This window comes from Phacochoerus africanus, chromosome 8 (assembly GCF_016906955.1).
Source record: "Phacochoerus africanus isolate WHEZ1 chromosome 8, ROS_Pafr_v1, whole genome shotgun sequence".
Classification (NCBI taxonomy): Eukaryota; Metazoa; Chordata; class Mammalia; order Artiodactyla; family Suidae; genus Phacochoerus; species Phacochoerus africanus.
The window spans coordinates 103,317,813-103,337,531 of NC_062551.1; the positions used below are offsets into that span (position 1 = coordinate 103,317,813).

The 19,719-nt window shown below is 51.7% G+C and overlaps 2 protein-coding genes across 5 annotated transcripts in view; one reads left to right on the forward strand and one right to left on the reverse strand.

Moving 5' to 3' along the window:
* Positions 1-4,235, forward strand: part of LPIN2 (lipin 2) — an 87,201-nt gene extending 82,966 nt beyond the window's left edge. For all 3 annotated transcript variants that reach the window (XM_047793817.1, XM_047793816.1, XM_047793818.1), the window contains 3 exons: positions 172-286; positions 802-905; positions 1,172-4,235. In XM_047793817.1, the coding sequence (XP_047649773.1) occupies positions 172-286; positions 802-905; positions 1,172-1,316 (364 nt within the window). In that variant the 3' untranslated portion in view covers positions 1,317-4,235. The remainder of the gene's footprint in view (positions 1-171; positions 287-801; positions 906-1,171) is intronic.
* Positions 4,236-6,639: 2,404 nt separating this feature from the next.
* Positions 6,640-19,719, reverse strand: part of EMILIN2 (elastin microfibril interfacer 2) — a 56,751-nt gene continuing 43,671 nt past the window's right edge. Inside the window, exons 5-8 of one of the 2 annotated variants that reach the window (XM_047793814.1) lie at positions 11,217-11,594; positions 10,121-10,153; positions 9,344-9,472; positions 6,640-7,533 (exon numbers count right to left, since the gene is read on the reverse strand). In XM_047793814.1, coding sequence (XP_047649770.1) covers positions 7,196-7,533; positions 9,344-9,472; positions 10,121-10,153; positions 11,217-11,594 — 878 coding nt within the window. In that variant the 3' untranslated portion in view covers positions 6,640-7,195. The remainder of the gene's footprint in view (positions 7,534-9,343; positions 9,473-10,120; positions 10,154-11,216; positions 11,595-19,719) is intronic. The other variant, XM_047793815.1, reaches the window with a different exon arrangement.

A 19,719-nucleotide genomic window follows, 5' to 3' on the forward strand; every position in this document is an offset into this window, starting at 1 on the left:
GGTCACACACACAATTGAGAAAAGTCAGGTTGGCCCAGGAGAAAGATACCAGTTATGTAGAATTTAAAAAGTTGAGTTGTTGTGAGTAGTAAAATCTTTTTAGGACCACACACCAGGGAAAACTACCATTTTATATTCGGTGATTATATCTATACATATTTTTCCCCCTAGGGAAGTAATAGAAAAGAAACCAGAGAAGTTCAAAATCGAGTGTCTAAATGACATCAAGAATCTGTTTGCCCCATCCAAGCAGCCCTTCTATGCTGCCTTTGGAAACCGTCCAAATGTAAGTGTCTCCTGGGCTGCGCCGATGGGGCGGGTCAGGCTCAGAGGAACGTTCTGCCGGCCGTAGAGGCGGAAGGCGCGTCTGCTCTGCCGAGCAGGCTTTCCCTGCTCCAGCGGCTGGGGAGGGCCTGTCATGGGCTCTGCCCCAGAATTTTGGTGTGTCACGAAATGCGTGCACTCTCTCTCTGTGGCTTCCATTCCATTTCCTCACGTGGTTCTGACTCTGGTTGTAAGTGATTCTGGGATGCGACCCAGACCAGGGCATGAGTGCCCCCCTCGTTAAGGCCTCCCCTCTCCCTGGCCTCTCCAGGGCATCCAAGTTTTCTGGCTGCTCCACCGCTTGGCTCCACTCTTTCATGTGTGTTTGAAGCTCAGCTCCAGTGGCAAAGCTGTGCTATGCCAGCTCCACGTGTTTTCTATACACGATCTCCTTTATTGTGTGATTCCTCTGGCTCACAAGTAGAGATCCATCTCCTAATTTCCACCTGTAACGGCCCTGCCTGTGTCCTGCTGCAGGATGTCTATGCCTACATGCAAGTTGGAGTTCCGGACTGCAGAATATTCACCGTGAACCCCAAGGGCGAACTGATACAAGAGAGGACCAAAGGAAACAAGTCATCGTAAGTGCACTCCCATGTCTCAGCCCTGCCCTGCCTTTGCGGCTGCCCCCGTGCGGGCCTTTTCCTCCTCTGCTGCAGCTTTGGGGGGGGGGGGGGGGCGGTCCTAGACTTGGAAGAGGAAGGCTGTGCCCTGGGAAGAGATGCATGTCTCGGGCCCTCCCCATTCTCAGAGTCTGAGGAACTGGCTTCCCAGCCTGCAGTCTTGTGCTCTCACATCAGCTGCTACGTAACAGTTGGTGGCTTTCTCCCCCAATCCCTTCTCCCAGGTATCACAGACTGAGCGAGCTCGTGGAACACGTGTTCCCACTTCTCAGTAAGGAACAGAATTCTGCCTTCCTGTGCCCGGAGTTCAGCTCCTTCTGCTACTGGCGAGACCCAATCCCCGAGGTGGACCTGGACGACTTGGCCTGAGGTGGCACCTCCAGCGGGGGGACCCGCCATCGCTCACCTCGCAGCAGGGGAAGGTGACCGGCTCTTCTGCTGGACAGAGGACACGGGGCTACCCTCCCAGCCACAGGTGTGGGATGAGACGTGCTGACATCCAGGTGCCAGCAGGGACGGGGAGGGCCGCTGAAGCCGGAACCGCCCTCCCCGTCACCCTCTCGGGCTCAGTGGCACCACCAGCACCCAGGCAGGGGGAGCGACGCCTGGGCTCTGTTGCTGGCTGGTCCTCTCACACACACTGTGACCAGTTGAGGTGTGTGCTGGGTGCTCCTTTAATTGCATAATTTAAATGAAAGAGGAAAGACACTAAGAGTGGACCAAAACATTGCACAAAGTAAAGTGGTATAATCTCTGCTGGGCAGTTGAGAGTGTTTCTCTCGGAAACGTGGGCTTTCTCCATGGGCCCAGCGTCCAGTGAGTGATGGAGCTCCAAACCGCCCATGCCAGCTCTTATGTGTGTGCTTCCCTCCCTGCCCCACAGGGACAAGATGGCTGCTCAGGCTCCCAGGTGATACACGTGGGCTTCTGGGGAGGAAAAGGCCCTTAGGCCAAGGCTGCCTACTGTGATTCCTTCTCTCGGGAGACCTGCAGTGTTGTGTCTTGGACCAACCCAAAGGGGCAGGTCTGGCAGGATGTATATGGCGCCGTAGGAGCAGCGCCACCAACAGGAGCTGTGGTTAAACAAGGAATGGCTCCGTTTTCAGGGAGGCCTTGGAAATGCACATGTGCACTTGTGACAGGTCCTGGGAAATGACCTTTTTCTCTCTCGCTCTGCCTGCAGTGACCTGGTTGTAATGAGCTGGTGTTGGAGCTGCACAGGCTGCACCAGGGAGAGTTTCTGTCCATAAGCCCCTCCGGAGCTGTGGGCATGAGCTGCAGAGAAGAGGCTGGGCATGGACAGTGCCCTCAGTGTTCAGATCCAGGGGACTCAGAGAGGAGGCTCTCGGGACCAAAGATGATCACACACAGCCCTGCGCTGGGTGAGAAAGCAGTGAGCTGGCTTCCCGAGCGGAGAGGGGGATGCGGTGGAGACCCTGCAGAGCAGTGTAGCATGGTCCCAGGCAGTTTCTGTCCCTGCCTCTGCTTTTCCTGTGCCGTGTTGGGGGCACCCCTCATTCTGAGTAGCTCCACCAAAATAATCCTGATCTAGGGATGGAGTGCTGGGGATGGTTATTTTCCAGATTGGAGAGTTGAAAGTCTTTGACTCAGTTCGGCTGTTGTTCCTGGTGCTGTTGGATGCAGAGACAGTGGCAAAGTCCCCTGAACAGAGTTGCCAGAGGCAGAGCCTGGAGGCAGTGCGTCCAGAGGAGCAGCACAGCTTCCTCTGGTGCAGACCTTCCCACCTTAAGTACAAGGACTCACCTTTTACAGCATTTATTTGTGTATAGTAGGGCAGGGAAACCAGGTTATGTTTATACGAAGTTCTGCCTAGTTAGTGAAATACGTTCCTAGGGCAGTGGCCCTGTGGTTACTTCATCTCATGGAAGCAGTCAGCGTGTCCCCCGCCATGTCTGGTTTAAAATTAGGCGCTTACCTTGAGCTTCATAGGGCTTCTTTGCGAATTTGCGGTGTGGAAATCTTCACACACATGGAACCCTTTGTAGGTTGTCCTTTAAGGAGCTTCTGACGGTTTCTTTGGCCTGATGAGCTCTCTTTCTGGCCTCAGGGGCGTCTTGAGGGTTGGACCTGGGAAGCCAGGTCTCTGGCCCCCTGCCGCCCTCTGCCCGGTGTTGGTCAGCACTCAGCTTTGTCATTTTGTCACTGCAGATTGATCCAGTGGGTACATATGCTAATTAACATGAGTCTTTTTCCTTATTTAAAGGAGTCCCTCTTGCTGAAAGTAGCTGATTACTATTACTATAGTGTATAAAAGTATTGTTTGTGCTGAAAATCCATTGCCATTTGGTACAAATGACATTTGTTCTTTCTGTGAAAGAGAGATGCCCTCGAGTGTGTTTGTACACAGACCCTCACGATGGCGGCTGGCAGGACCTGTATGTAGCTTCTCGCTGCTTTGGGTGACGGGCGACACCACGGGGAGGCCGAGGCGGACAGGGCCCTTCTCAGTCACTCTCCCCTTTACTGCACTGGCGAAGGGCTGCAGCCCCTCTCCGTCTCTCCAGTCCAGTCCGACTTGACCTCTGCCTTGATGTCCACGTGCTGAAGCTTGAACAGCTGTGGTGGCAGATCTTCGGGGCGTAGGAAGTACACGTGTGGGCGCCAGAGTGCACACACTTAGCCCCTGTGTGTGAGCACTGTGTTGGCTGTGCTTCCAAACATTTGCTTAGTTTTCAACTGGAAAAAAACTTACTATGTGATGTCATGAAATGCAAGCTGCTGACAATCCGGGAACCACAGCCAGCCGAGCGACTGTAAAGTACCCATGCCCTTGGCGGCACGTGGCCCTTCCAGAGGGTCGCCCGACACAACAGGCAGGGGGGAGACGTTCCTTCTTTGCAAGTTGGTGAAAACAGACTCTCCCAGGGAATTGTATCGTCTTTTCGAGTATCATCATAGTTAACTCTGGGAAGCCTTGTTTTCCCCTATTTTAGAGAATGCTGGGTTTAATGAAACTGGTTAAAAATTAGTTTTTTGTTTAAAGTAAGTGTTCTTTCCAGGTGAGAACTTTTTTGGTTTGTTTTTAAGGTAAGAACAGGAGGGGAAACTTTGCTTTTTTAATTTAATCATTACATTCAGCCTAGAATGACTTACTTGATTATTAGACAGCGATACCACTAAAAAGTTTTAAGTTTTCAGAAATTAATTGTAAACATCAGTTCAGTCCTTAGTTTATGGCAGAGACAACTGTCTTAAGATAAACCCTCATTTTGGTGCAGTGTTTGATGTTCAAAACAAAATGTTACAACAATAAAAACATAAACTGAACGCATCTGACTCTTTCGTTCAGAGGGCATTTAAATCATCTTCTCTCTACTCTTGCCAGAAATTGATCATTTCCATAAATCAGCATTTTGATCTCAGCTGACACTTACATTTGTATACAAAAAGGACTTCTTTTTTGGCGCTTGTTTTTATAAAGCTTGACTCTAGAAGTGAGGCTATACCCACAGGAACTCCCCTCTCTGGCTTTGTAGGTTCTGCCAGGACTGACTCATTCATACATAAGTAATTTCTGGTGTGGTCTCCTGGTTTCCGTTGTGCCCTCCCCACCCCTCAGCCCTTCAGGGGTCCCTGGGTCCTGCTCAGAGCCTTGCCACCCCCTTCCCCTGTATCCTGCTCAGAGCATAGCCATCCTGATGTTTTCAGAGGCAGAGTGATCTTGGATCCGAAACCAAGTCACACCGGTAGCTCTTGACCCTCAGAGGGCCGCGTGTATACACTGCATGCCGCAGGCACTGAACGTGCGGTCCTGCAAGCCCCCGAGGGCCTGCTCCCGATGCGTTTGCCACGACACGGCCAGGTGAGAGGTCGGGGTGAAGGGGGACCGTGGCTAGCTTTTTGGGGTGCATTTCGGGAAAGGAAGCGCTCACACAGGGAGGTTCATTGTCAGGAAGTGGCTTCCTGTGCTCTGGGCAGGAGCAGTGTGACAGCACTCAGAGGCCGGTGTCCGCCTTGGCACGTCCTAGCCTCTGCTTGTGTCCTTCCCGCTGATAGGACAGCACAGGGGAGACATGTATGTTTAGAGAGAAGGTGTGGATCTGTGTGAAGCCATGTTTCAGACTTACACGTGGACTTGGCTGTGTTTCTCTGATCACAGATACTCGTTTCTCACACTGCAGATTGTGGGAAACAGTTCAAAAAATAATAGGATCCATTGGAAAGTGCTAAAACATGGAGATACTTTAGAGTGGAATTTGCGTTGATTTGCAGTCTTTATTGCTGGTGTTGTTTTGGTTTTCAGCGTTTAAATGAGGCCGTTCACTGATGTTACCTGTAGGGGAAAATGGCCCAGTCCTGTCTGCGTGTCTCAGGGAGTGCCCTGACCTTTTTCTCAGCAATCCCATTGCTTCAGAGGTGGTAACCTCATGCCTGATTGAAGCCAAGGGCCTCATTTTCACATCTTATGCCCTGAGCTCAGCCCACCTTGCGTGTTCCTCTCAGTACAAGAGGACGGCCTTTCCCTAAGATGCTGGCTCCTAATGAGCCATCATGACACTGCCTTCATCCCACCGAAGTCAGCACGGGGCCTGATGCAGTTCATCTGCCTTGCCTGCCTTGGATACGCAGAGCTGAAAGTCACCTTTTTCAGTAAAGGAGTCACCATGTCCTGGCAGAGGGAGACCGCCTTTTACTCGGTGCTCTAGAACACCATTTCTGGTGCAAAGTGACGGCTGGTCCCTGCCTTTCCTGCCATTGAGCACCTGTCCTTTTTGGCACTGGATGGTCTTTAGGGGGTAAAGGGAGAGAGGGCAGAAGCAGGTACCTTTGCCAACTAGGTTTTCCTGAAAATACTCCATTGCACCAGGGTTTTTCCAGGAATCATTTCTAGGCAGCTGTCTCGCCAGCCACCATTAGCCCGTCCCCAGCTGCAGAACCAGGGTGAGAGTGCCACCCCACCGCACCCCCATGCCCTGGGCTTTCAAACACTAATCCGCCAGTTTCCTGGCCCCTTCTTCCTAGCGGAGGGTGGGTGAGGAAGAAGGCTCCTCTCTCAGGCCTCCAGCAGCCACCCTGTAATTTCAGCAAGCGGTCAGGAAATGCCGGCGTTTTTACAGCATAAGCATGTCTGGGCGGTTTGATTCAGGCCAGGAAAACCAATTTCTATTGTCCACATCTTCCCTGGGGCTCTGAGGCACCTGCCTCCCCCAGGCACTTGATGAGCCAATAGATTTTACCCTCCTGCTTAGCAAAGACACCTGGAGCTCCAGGTTTGGTGTGGCTGCTGGTAAAGGCATGGGTGCCTAGACCCCCCTGGACTGGAGCTGGCTCTCTGGGAGATTCCTGCTCCCCTCAGATGATCTCAGCTTTCAGTGTGGGATCACTCCTGTGTTGGGCCTCTTGGTACCTGGGAACTCGAGAGTTCTCAGAGCTGCATCTTCCATGAGTTGGGCAGCTGCTGATTAAATGTGAGTTTTCAGCATCCCCTGCAGAGCCCCCTTTCCAGCTCTGGGGCTCACATAGGGGCTTTGACCTCCAAGCACATCTTGTCTGTCTGTATTTACAAGCCAAAAACAAAAGGCCCAAGTGTACAGCTTGGATATGTGGGGTAACAGTTACATGGTTGAGGTTAATTTATTCAAGCTTACTTTCCAAAGCCATTAGTCATTACTATAGCTTGCTTTTTAGCAGCAACCCTCAATCCATAAGCACCAGTCTTAAGGAACTTGAGTTGGTTTTACATCTTTATTCATGCTCCCTGTCTTTGCACTTATGTCGTACATATATCATTCAAGGAGTCCAACAAGCTACGTAAACAGTCTCTCCTGCATCCCTCTCAGCCAGGTAAATGGCGGGGGGGGGGGGGCAGGGGGGTGTTCAGCCAAACCTGGGACAGCCCTCTGTCAACCCCAGGTCTGTGGTGGCACGTGCCACTTCAGTGTTTAAACCCTTGTGCATGCAGGGTGAACAAAGACCGCTGGCAACACTTGCTCCAAAAGACTGGCCACAGACACCGGCAGTTTTTGCCGCCTGCCTCCTGAGGCCTATAGCCCAGTGGCTTCTCCTCCTCCAGCAGCAGGACGTGGCCCTGCAGGGCGGTGGCTCGAGCCTCCGAGGTCAGCGGCTTGAGCCTCCGAGGTCAGCACGCTTCGGCCCAGCACAGCCCCTCGGAGCAGAGCTCACGCCGATGCAGGGGAGTCTGCAGCAGATGAGACCCGTGCTGCAGCTACACACGCAAACTGAATAGGTGAACGCTGCTGAGTTCTGACAGCTCTTTGCCGGCCACCCTAGAGGTGGGAAAGGAAAGGATATAAGAAAACCCCACTAAACGTCGAGTACATCTCATCAAAGTCCGTGTGCGCCAGCCTGCCCCCGGTCACCACGATGTTGACGCCGTCCCCTGCCTTCAAGTGCACGACCAGGTGGAAGGCGCCCGGGCCCCCGCACGTGTGCGGAGCCCCCTGGGGCCGGTGGTACTCCAGGAATTCTCTCCTGTAGCCGGCGGTGTGCAGCTGGGCAACGCTGGCGTTGGAGACCGAGAGGACGGCTTCCACGTACGCATCCCGCTCGGGGGTGAGGGTGGCCGTGATCAGGTAGCGCCCTTCATATGGAGCAGTGAAGACCCCTGGGAGGAGAAAGCAAATATTCATGTGCATGTGACACCATCACAGCCCTCGGCGACACGTGTGTGGTTAACTTGGATGAAGGCAGACCAGCCATCTGGGTTTGTCCAGCACAGCTGGGTTAGGCTCAAAGGTCCTGCTCACGCTTCCATAGAAGGCGGGCCAACTTGGGGACATAGCCCCTTTTTATACTAAACCCACGCAGTTACCGTCCCCTTAGCTGACAGATACCACCCTTTGCCAATGTCTCATGCATGTAACAGCAAGATGACACATACTGCAAAAGCCCCAGGATTCACAAGAATAACTCATGTACGCCTGCCCGCAAGTGGCCCCATGTTGTGCACGCCTCATCCAGCTTTCAGCAGAGGCGGCCCACCGGCACCCATCTCTCAGCACCTCAAGGCTGCCTTAGAGTCAGCCTCCCAGGCACAGGATCCACGGAACACCTGAGCTGCTTTTTTTTTTCTTTCTTTTTAGGGTCATACCCACGGATATGAAGGTTCCCAGGTTAGAAGTCGGATCAGAGCTACAGCTGCCAACCTACACCACAGCAATGCCAGACCCTTAACCCACTGAGCAAGGCCAGGGATCGAACCTGTGTCCTCATGGATACTAGTCAGGTTCACTAACCACTGAGCAATGATGGGAACTCCTTAGCTACCTTCTGAGGAGGCAGGACCAAAACCCCCACGGAGCCCGTCACCACAATCTGAAGAAGCCACGCTGGCCCTGCCTGGGATGGGGAGCCCAAATCCCACTGGACTAGTCTGCATCTACGAGGCTGGACACAAGCTGGTATCGAGTACTGGGGCCTTGGGGGGAGATAAAGCGTGTGGCTGGTACAAAGCAGCTGCAAAGGGCCCAGGGCTAGAGGAGTCAGAACCCAGACCAGATGCTAGTGGGAGCGACCCGCCTCGGGGCTCTGGACCACCTACCACGGGACCAAAAACTGCAGAGGTGTCTAAGGTCCTGAGTCTTCAACCTGCCCAAGCCACCCAGCTCCCTCCCTGGCTTTTCACAGCAATTTAAATCCCTGGGCCCTGGGCCTGCAGCTTGGCTCAGGGTGGCCCGGAACTCCCTTTCTTGAAGACCCGTGGAGAGTAAGATCTGGGCATCCATCCTGGGACAGTGAGCAAAAGTAGTCCCCGTTGCTGCGTGCATGGAGCACCTGACCCGTCGGAGAGGACAAGCTGCCCCCACCCGCAAGACTTGAGCAGAAAGTACAGGAGCTCTTCTCACACCCCCGCCTCGGGAGCAGGTCGAGTGATTCCCACCCTCCCTCCAGCGGGCCTGAGGCTGGGAGTTCCACGTTTCCAAGCTTTGCAGGTGGGTCTGCACTCATGAAAACTTGAGGGCAGCTGTCCTGAGGGTCGTGCCAGGGCGGCAGCTCACATCTCCGCCCTGAAGGAGCCTCGCAGGATCCCCGCCACTGCGCCCACCCTCGGTCAGTGGATACCCAAGGGACAGCCGTGGACCAGGGTGACCTGGGTGGCCTCCCTTCCCCGCTGTCCCTGGGCCACAGACGTCACTGACAAATCCCGGCAGGGTGAGTGGTGCTGGCCCACAGGGGGCCAGTCGCTCCCAGACGGGGAAGGCTGTCCTGTCCCCAGGTTAGGGCGACACCCAAAGAAGGGCATCAGGATGCCTTCCAACCTCCCTGAACCTCGGAAGCCTCACAACACAGGCTGGGCCCACCTCTGGGCTGGGAAACAGCCGCACCCCCACCCCACGCCCCAGCGCAGACCCCTGGGCTGGTCCCGGCCACCACCCCCTCCCAAGTGCCACTAGCGTGTGTGGGCAAGGACTCACCAGTGCTGGGGTCGTACACGTCCCCGTCGTTCACCAGCACTTTGTTAAAGAGGACGACGCCCCCATCACTGGGGAAAGGCTTCTGGGTGAGCCCCGCCGAGAAGGACACCAGAGACGGGACCGGAACCCCTGGGCCGGGAGAGGAGCACAGGCAGTCAGGACCCGAGCCGAGGCCCACATGCTGTCCCCAGGGGCAGCCCCCACCTCTCTTCCGGCCTCAAAGCGGACACACCCCCTCACACCCGGTGCCACGGCATCCTCAGCAGAGACACAGGAAATAATTACTGGGAGTGCACGTGCATGAGACTGTGCAGGACACTGCAGAGATGGGGCCTTTGCGCGTGTGTATTTTACAGGTGTGTAGGAGTGGGGGCTGAGTAGAGGAGTGTCAGGGAACTAGGATGGGCAGGGCGTGGACAACAGGAATAATCTTGGGAGCTGCTGACAATTAGTGCAGAACCTGGACCCCCAGGACCCTAGTCAGAGCCCCTCCCAGCTCAAGCCGGGATAACAGATGAGGGGACGTTCCTGGTCGGGGGCCTAACTCCGACTCTCCCTGGGGAGCAGGCTTTGTGGGGCTCAGTCTGCAGAGGCCCTGTCCAGCAGCTGGCATTGGGCTCCACCTGTGCTGATGGCCCTGACTAGGGTCCTGGGGGTCCTGGTTCTGGGGGTCCGGAGGTAGCAGGACTGCAGGGGAGGGAGTTGGGCTGCCAAGGACAACTGGCCTCAGCCTCTTGTCGTCCCCCCACCCCCGCCCCGGTCTCCTGGCTGACATACCTGGGGAGGCTACAGGTGGTGACTTGGGGTACCCTAAAAAACAAAATGCAGATGCAATGTCAAAACCCTGAAGAGCACCTCATTTTTCTGAGCCCCTCCTTGTCTCCCTGTTCCTTACACGGTTTAAGGAAACATTCAGAGCACCCTCTCCAAGCCGCCTTCCCAGAAACAGAGGCAGCGTGCTTCTCCCTGCGCAGGGACACAAGCCAGGGAGAAGGCTAGACAGACACGTGTCGCCTCCCACGCTTGCCCTCCAGGAGCATTGGCTGTTCACTGGCTTTGCCCCCAGCTAGACTGGATGCAATGTTTGTTGGATGGATGGATGGAAGGATAGATGTAGAAATTAACAAATATAAGCATCCATGATACATGGAACTGAGAGAAGGAAAACTCATCCTAGAAAAGGCAACATACCTGCCTGAGTCAGAGTTGTGATCGGTGATGCTTGGGGTGGCAGCCCCGGTGCTTCAATCAGGCGGGCTGGCCCTGCTGTGGCAGGGTGCCTCCACCTGGCAGCTTGGTTTAACTCAGGCAATTGGTTTGTACCATCCTGTGACAGCTGCCAGGACCTACCCCACACGGCACCACTTGTTTACATGTCATAGCCCAGAGCCTCAGTTTCCTCATCTATCTGTAGAATGTCACCTTCACAGTGCTGTCATAGCTCAGGCCCTGGCACACAGTGGGTGTCCCCTAAATGCTCCTCCCTTTTCCTTCTCACTCCTGCCTTTACCTCTCCACCAGGTGCTGACATGCACAGCTCACACGGAGCACCTCCTAGCCAAGCACTGAACATTAACGCTGAGCCTTGTCCTGACAGAGGTGGGATTGGAGCGCAAGCTTCCAGCCTACCCACTCATGTGTGCTTGTCTCTGCTGCCCTGAAACCTCGTGGTAGCTCCCTGCTGGGAAGATGAACCAGCTACCTGTGTGGGTCCAGGTACCACAACCCCCGGGGGCAAGTCCATTTAAAGTATAAGGTGTTACTGCAGGGTCCTGCCACACCTGCAGACAGCTGTTTTGGACTTCGTGCCCTGAAGGCTGGACCTGTGACCACGGAGACCCCGCAGCAGCCCCCAGGGCCCAGGCAGCCTTACCTGGAGCTCCGGCATAGCCTTCAGCGCTGGGGAGGAGCCCGGGCTGGGTGTGGCCGTCGGCGCCCTGGGGCAGCCCCCTCCCCGACACGCCCACCCTGCCCGGAGGCCCGGCCTCCCCAGTCTCCGTGATGACTCCGGTGGAGCCGGGCAGGAAGGGCAGCCCCATCCAGCCGGGCCACGCCCGCGAGGGCGGCGGCTGGGTGGGTCTCCGGGGCAGGACCGGCCGCTGGCCCGTGTGCGGCCTTCCTGGGTCCTCGCGAGGCGGTGGCGGGCTGGGCTGCGGCGGTGGCAGCGCTGGAGAAGGTTCGCTAGGTGCCGCCGGGGGCGGGGTCCCTCGGGGCGGAAGCGGGGGCGCTTCCGAGGACTCCTCGGCTGAGCCTTCGCAAAGTAGAAAGAAATACACAGGGTTAAAAACGGCAGGCTCCGCAGCTCAGCCTCCGGCCCCTCTGAGAGGCTCCCCGAAAGGTGTGCGCTGAGAGGGCTGCCCCGAGGCATCCACAAAGTCACTGGCTGGTGCCAGCAGTGAGCACAGGAGCAGCCACCACAGCGTGTGGACGGCCCACCTCGGGCTTTCAGCCTCTCTCGGTGATGGTCACAGGCTCCACGCTTGGCTTCAGCAATCAAACACCCCGATTTGTCTAGATGACGGTCCCCTAGATGAGATCTGCCTGTTGCCACCTATGACCTTGCATTCTCCCAAACAAGCTGGTCTCACGGTCACTGTGGAGGCTTCACAGGCCGAGGGCCTGCCTTGGGCAGACACTAGGTGACCCAGGCAGACATGAAGGTGTGGCTGCCTCTGCAGCAGATGGCCCCCATGGTCGCCCCAACGCCTTGGGCCTCTCACCACAGCCTCAGGATGACCAATTGCTGGAGTTTCCGCTGAAGGAAACTCCTGAGTCACATCTCCCTGCCCTCTCAGGATGGCGCTGTGACACAACCAGGAAGCTGCCACCCTTTCCTCTAAATACTTTCCTGGAACCAGTCTTCCAGGAAGCCCTTCCTGGAGGCCTGCAAGGCATCTGAAAATAAGCAGGACTGGCCATGATCCCACCCGCACAAGCCAAACCCCACCCACCTCCTCAAGCTGCGTGGTGCCTGCAGTGGCCCAGGCTCCAAAGCTACCAAATTATAACCAAGCTGCCAATCAAATGCCTTTTGGCCCACTGTCTAGCTTTGTTTAAAAACTCGCCAAGGTAATTATGGCACATCAGACACATGTTCCCCTTCCACCCACAGAGCTAGGCTGCCAGCCACCTCTACCCACAAAGGAAGGCTATTTCCCAAACAGCCTTTCCTGACCAGTACTCCAGGAGAGGATTAAGCCTGAAAGAAAGTGATCTGAATGAAGTGGTCCCTTTTTCAATTCTCCCAGGGATGGTACAGAGCTATTACTATTTCAGATGCACCGAAGATCAGTTAATTCACACCACACAATAGAAAGGCATTAGGTCTTCACTGTCTTCAGGACTCTGATGGGAAGGGCTGGGTTAGACACAGAAACTGAGGTGGAGGGATTCCAGACATGGGGACACCACCAGCTACAGTGAAGGACACGAATGAGAAAGGAAACCAACCAATAAAAAGGAACTTTGAAGAAAGAGATCATGCAAGACAATAAATGTGTAATAGCCTCAAAGAAACAGAAGACACCGCATCCAGGTGCAAGAAGAGATTGGCATTTTTAAAAACGGCCTAACCAGAGAATAAAGATGAGCCTTTGCTGATTAAAAATACGCTTGCCTGGAGTTCCCCAGTGCCTCAGTGGGCCCTAAAAAAATAGACAAAAGACCAAAAAAAAAGCCATGAACGCTTACAGCGAGTCCAGAGAGTAAGCAGCCCAGGGTTGGGTCAGGAAGAGAGAGATCTCCAGGAGGGTACCACTAATTTTAAAAAAATGAAACAAACAAATGATCTGATACTTGTTATGGTACTGAGAGGGTACTGGAGGGTGGAAGAATACAAAACAGATACACAAGATCCAGCAAATACTAATGCACCACTACTAATTCAGAGAAAAGCAAACCAAAAATAGCTAAATACAAACCAATAGCTAAATATAACAACCATATTTAGCTATTGTGGAGCTATTTAGCTTCTAACAGAAATACTGATGTTCGCAGTCTAGCTGATAATAATCTGTGTCATGTCTAAATACGTTGTAATGTTTACAGAGAGAGCAATCTAAAGGCAGTAAATTGGTTTTGAAATACGGAGGTGAACATCAGGGGAGAAAACAGCTGGAAGAGTTGCATGTGGCTGGCTCTGGGGAGAGAAGGGGGCTGGTTTTCACTATAAGGTCTCAGTATATATACTGTATATATAATTACAGAAGACCCAAGGGCCTGGCTGTACTTTTCCCTCCAGTCCAAGCCTGCCTGGGCCCCTTTCCTGTCCATCCCCCCACCCCCCAGCCCATCCTCCCACTGTCCCCCTCCCACGGCTCACAAGTGGGCCTCCCTCCCAGGGCACAGGCTCCGGCCCAAGCCCACCTCCCTTCTCTTCTGGTTACTCCATCCAACCTCACTCTTCTCCATCTCCTTCCTCCTCATTGGCTCCTTCCCTCTGGCCTAAGTTTGTGTCTCCATCCAAAGTTTTGTTTTTGTTTCTGTTTTTTGTCTTTTGAGGGCCGCACCCGTGACATATGGAGGTTCCCAGGCTAGGGGTCTAATTGAAGCTGTTGCCTCTGGCCCACACCACAGCCACAGCAACGCCAGATCCGAGCTGTGTCTGCAACCTACACCACAGCTCATGGCAATGCCAGATCCTTAACCCACTGAGCGAGGCCAGGGATCGAACCGGCAACCTCATGGTTCCTAGTCAGATTCATTAACCACTGAGCCACGACAGGAGCTCCTCCATCCAATGTTTAAAACCATTCTCTCAGTGAATTACAGTTGACAAAGCAGCTAAAAATAGCCACATACGAGCCCCTCACACTGGTCCTTATTTTCGTACCTATTATCATTCCCTGTCAGCCCTTCAAACCAGCCCTCTTTCTCTGAAGCTCCTCAAACCCGTGTTCTCCCATCACCTCAACCAGGTGCCAGTGTTTTGCTCTTTTCTCTCCTTTCTCACACACATCCCGACCTGGGCTAATCCAGCTGATTCTAACTTTGAATCACCTTTCCATCTTCTTCCACACCTTTCTCAGAATGCCCTTAAAATGTGTCCTATTAGCAGACCAAATCCAACAATATAATAAAAGGATCACACACCATGATCAAGGGGGATTTATCCCAGGGATGCAAGGATTCTTCAATATCTGCAAATCCATCAATATGATACACTACATTAACAAACTGAAGAATAAAAAGCATACGATCATCTCAATAGATGCAGAAAAAGCTTTTGACAAAATTCAACATGGATTTTTCATTAAAAATTCTCCAGGAGTTGCGGTTGTGGCTCAGCAGAAATGAGCTTGACTAGTATCCATGAAGATGCAGGTTTGATCCTTGGGCCCGCTCAGTGAGTTAAGGATCTGGTGTTGCCACAAACTGCAGCATAGGTCACAGATGCAGCTCAGATATGGCGTTGCTGCGGTTGTGGTGTTAGGCCGGCAGCTGTAGCTCCAATGTGACCTCTATCCTGGGAACTGCCATATGCCACACACGTGGCACTAAAAAAAAAAGAAAGAAAAACCAAAACAAACAGATCCAAAACTCTCCAGAAAGTGGGCATAATAAAAGCCACTTATGACAAACCCAGAGCTAACATCATTGTCAACAGTGAAAAGTGAATTTTCTCTAAAATCATAAATAAGACAAGGATGTCCACTCTTGCCACTATTATTCAACATAGTTTTGGAAGTCCTAGCCACAGAAATAAGAGAAGAAAAAAAGAAAATGAATCCAAACTGGAAAGGAAAAAGTAAAATTGTCACTTTTGCAGATGACATGATACTATACATAGTAAATGCTAAAAATTCTACCAGAAGACTGTTAGAGCTCATCAACAAATTTGGTAAAGTTGCACAAACTGCAACTCGGTACCACGTTGTACAAAATTAATACACAGAAGTCTCCTGAATTTCTGTATGCTAACAACAAAAGATAGAGAAATTAAGGAAACAATCCCATTTACCATTGCATCAAAGAGAATAAAATATCCAGGAATAAACCTACCTAAAGAGACAAAAGACCTGTACTCTGAAAACTAAAAGATGCTAATGAGAGAAATCAATGACACAAACAGGTGGAAAGATATACCATGCTTGGGGATTGGAGAATCAATACTGTCAAAATGATTATACTATCCAAGGCAATCTATAGATTCAATGCAATCCCTATCAAATTACCAATGCCATTCTTTACAGAACTAGAACAAGATATTTTAAAATTTGTATGGAAACATGAAAGACCTCAAAGAGCCAAAGCAATTTTGGGAAAAAAAAAAAAAACGGAATTGGAAGAATCAGGTTCTCTGACTTCAGACAATACTACAAAGCTGTAGTAATCAAAACAGTATGATACTGGGAGTTCCTTTGCGCCTCGTGGGGTTAAGGATCTGGTGTTGTCATTGCAGTGGCTCTAGTCTCTGCTATGGTACAGATTCAATCCCTGGCCTGGAAACATCCACATGCTAGGGGCACAGCCAGCCAAAAAAAAAAAAAAAAAACCCACACACAATATAGTACTGGCCTCAAAACAAATAGAGATTAGTGGAACAAAATAGAAAGCCCAGAAATAAACCTAACCACTTATGGTCAACTAATATATGACAAAGGAGGCAAAAATATACAATAGAGGAAAGATAGTCTCTTCAATAGTGGTGCTTGAAAAACTGGACAGCTACATGTAAAAGAATGAAATTAGAGCATTCTCTAACACCATCCACAAAATTAAACTCAAAATGGATTAAGAACCTAAATGTAAGGCCAGTAACTATAAAACTCCTAGAGGAGTTCCTGTTGTGGCTCAGTGGTAATGAACCTGAGGACACAGGAGCAATCCCTGGCCTCGCTCAGTGGGTTAAGGATCCAGCATTGCCATGATCTGTAGTGTAGGTTGCAGATGCAGGTTGAATCTGGCATTGCTATGGTTGTGGCATAGGCTGGCAGCTGCAGCTCCGATTCAACCCCTAGCCCAGGAACTTCCATATGCCCTTTAAAAAAAAAAAAAAAGTTTTTCCTAGAGGAAAACCATAAAAAAGCAAAAAGACAACCAACTGAATGGGAGAAAATCTTTGCAAATGAAGCAACCAACAAGGGATTAATCTCCAAAATATACAAACATCTCATGTAGCTTTATATCAAAAACTAGGCAGAACATCTAAATAGACATTTCTCCAAAGACAGACAGCTGGCCAAAACACACATGAAAAAATGCACAATATCATTATTAGACAAGTGTAAATCAAAACTACAATTAGGTATCACCTCACATCAGTCAGAATGGCATGGAAATAATCAAAAGGTCTACAGATAATAATAAATGCTAGAGAGGGTTTCTTCCTATTATGAAGAAAAGGAAACCCTCCTACACTATTAATGGGAATGTAAATTGGTGCAGTATGGAGGTTCCTTAAAAAACCAAATATAGAGCTGCCATATGATCCAGCAATCCCACTCCTGGGCATATATCCCAAGACAAACGTAATTCAGAAACATACATGTTCACTGCAGCACTATTTACAACAGCCAAGACCTGGACACAACCTAAATGTCCATTGATAAAGTAATGGATAAATAAGATGTGGTATGTACACACACACACACACACATATACACACACCTCAATGGGATATTAGCCATAAAAAAGAATGAAATAATGCCATTTGTGGCAACATGGATGGACCTAGAGATTATCACATGGAGTGAAGTCAGAGAAAGACAAATATCATATGTCACTTATATGTGGAATCTAATAAAAAATGATACAAAAGAACTTATAAGACAGAAACAAACTCACAGATTTCAAAACTAATCTTAGGGTTACCACAGGGGAAACCATGGGGGGGAGGGACAAATTGGGAGGAGGGGAATGACATATACACACTACTGTGTAAAACAGGTAATTAACAAGAACCTACTGTCTAACAGGGAAATCTACTCAATAGTTTGTAATAGGAGTTCCCATGGTGGCGCAGTGGTTAACGAATCCAACTAGGAACCATGAGGTTGCGGGTTCGGTCCCTGCCCTTGCTCAGTGGATTAAGGATCCGGCATTGCCGTGAGCTGTGGTGTAGGTTGCAGACGCGGCTTGGATCCCGTGTTGCTGTGGCTCTGGCGTAGGCCAGCGGCTACAGCTCCGATTGGACCCCTAGCCTGGGAACCTCCATATGCCGCGGGAGCGGCCCAAGAAATAGCAAAAAGACAAAAAACAAAAATAGTTTGTAATAAATTTGATGGGCAAAAATAATGGAGATATATGTGTTCGTACGTATAACTGAATCACTTTGCTGTACACCTGAAACTAATACCACATTGTAAATCAACTGTACTCCAATAAAATTTTTTTAAAAAGAGAGAGAGAAAAGGAGGGGGAAAAAGATGAATTCTAGTCTTCTTCCCTGCTCAAAACTCTCCTATTTCCTCCACTGCTCATGAACATAATTGAATCTCTTCTGGCATCTGCACCCCACCCCCCGCCCCCGCCACCACCTGCCGCCTCCAGTTCCCCAGGGGGGCCTGGCTCTCCCCGCCCTCGTGCTTTGCTGTCCACACTCCCTAAAAGGCCTCTTCGGGCACTGTTGCTGAAACACCCTTCCCAGATCCGAAGTCACCTCCTCTGCAGCTGTCATGAACCTACCCAGCAGGGCTTGAACAATCCTGCCTCCAAGGCTCCCAGGGCTCTTTCAGTGTTTTACATCTTTCCTTTCTTGCTGGATGCTGAGCCCTTGGGGGCACAGTCTAATGATTTTTATCCCCAGGGCCTGGCCCGTGACACTGAGACATCTAAGTATTTGGTGAATGAAGGAAGTCTGGAAGTACAGCAGGTACCACAGGCGCCCCCCTAACGCCTGCCAGCCATTAAAACTAGGTGCCCTAATTTTGCCATCAGCATCCTGGGGTCCTATGACGGCAATGCTGGGACCTAGAGACAGTGACAGTTCTCGCTCATATCCATCACTCCTTCGACACTCAGACTTGTCCTACTAAGCAGAAGGCAGTAGGCAAAGAATGAACAAATAGACCACTTGGGCCAAATATCCTCCACTAATCATGGAGGGGGTCCACCCACGGCTCTGTGGAGAGCTGATGCTCCGAAACACCCCCTCATGTCACAGCAAAGATGGTGACGGATCTGGACCCACCCGCAGCCCGCCCCCTGCCCCCCCACCCCGGCCTCCAGCGCGCCTCGCCAAAGCATCACATGGCGTTTCTGATGCACACATTTATTACGTGGTTGTAACAAAGGCTGGCCAGCATCTCGCTTGCTCTGGGAAGATAACTCTGGCAGTCGACGTGTTTCTGAACTGAACATGTGTTTCTAATCCAGACAGGACCCCTTGGATTGAGTTCTTCTTAAGAGCCAAGTGTTGCTGCCTGTGTCCTCTGTGTGAGGAACGGTCAGGAACGGTCAGCTGCACGTGCGCCTGCTCTTGTCCCAGAACCTGCCCCAAGGTGTCGGTGCTGATGCCAACATGTGGCCTTGTGCCACCATGCACAGGACGGGCAGGGACACAGCCTTAGCGAGGATGACCTGACATCTGGTAGGAAAGGCCACTGCCTCTGCTTTAACCTTATTAAAAGCCAATTTTAACTTTGCTAAAACAAAGCCCTGCCTGAGGAAATTCCCAGTAACCCACGAGGCTGCTAGAACATGACTCTTCCAGCTGCCAGGGGCCTGGGCTGTCTGGTTCATCCTGCAGCTGCCAGGGAGCCCTGAAGGCAGGCAGCTAAACCACCAAAGTTAAGGCCCCTTAGCTGTGTTCGGCAGTGTGGGGGTGACTTGTCACAGAGAAGGGCTGCGGGGACACACACGGGCCTTAGATGTTAGTGCCTGTTGGCAGCGCAGCTGTGGGAAAGCCGCAGAAACTCTCGAGTCATCGCCTCATCCATCACTCAGGCTAAACCGCCAAAGCTTCCCGACAGGCGGGCCGAACCCGGGGCCAATCAGAGGAAAGGACTGTAAAAGGGATCCTCCTCCTAGATTGTAAAATGCTGCGCCAATGTCCAGAGTGGTTCATGAGAAGCCAGGGAGTATGAAAGCTGATCTGCCTGGCATCCTGAGGGTGTGTCTGCTGACCAAATGCTGCCACCAGGGGACTATTTTATTTTTTGCTTTTGTGTGTGTGTGTGTGTGTCTTTTTAGGGCCATTCCTGCAGCATATGGAGGTTCCCAGGCTAGGGGTGGAATCAGAGCTACAGCTGCTGATCTACACCACAGCCACAGCAACGTGGGATCCAAGTTACGTGTGCAACATATACCACAGCTTAGGGCAACACCAGATCCTTAACCCACTGAGCAAGGCCAGGGATCAAACCAGCATCCTCGTGAATCCTAGCAGGGTTCGTTACCACTGAGCCACGACAGAACTCCCATGGAAGTATTTTAAA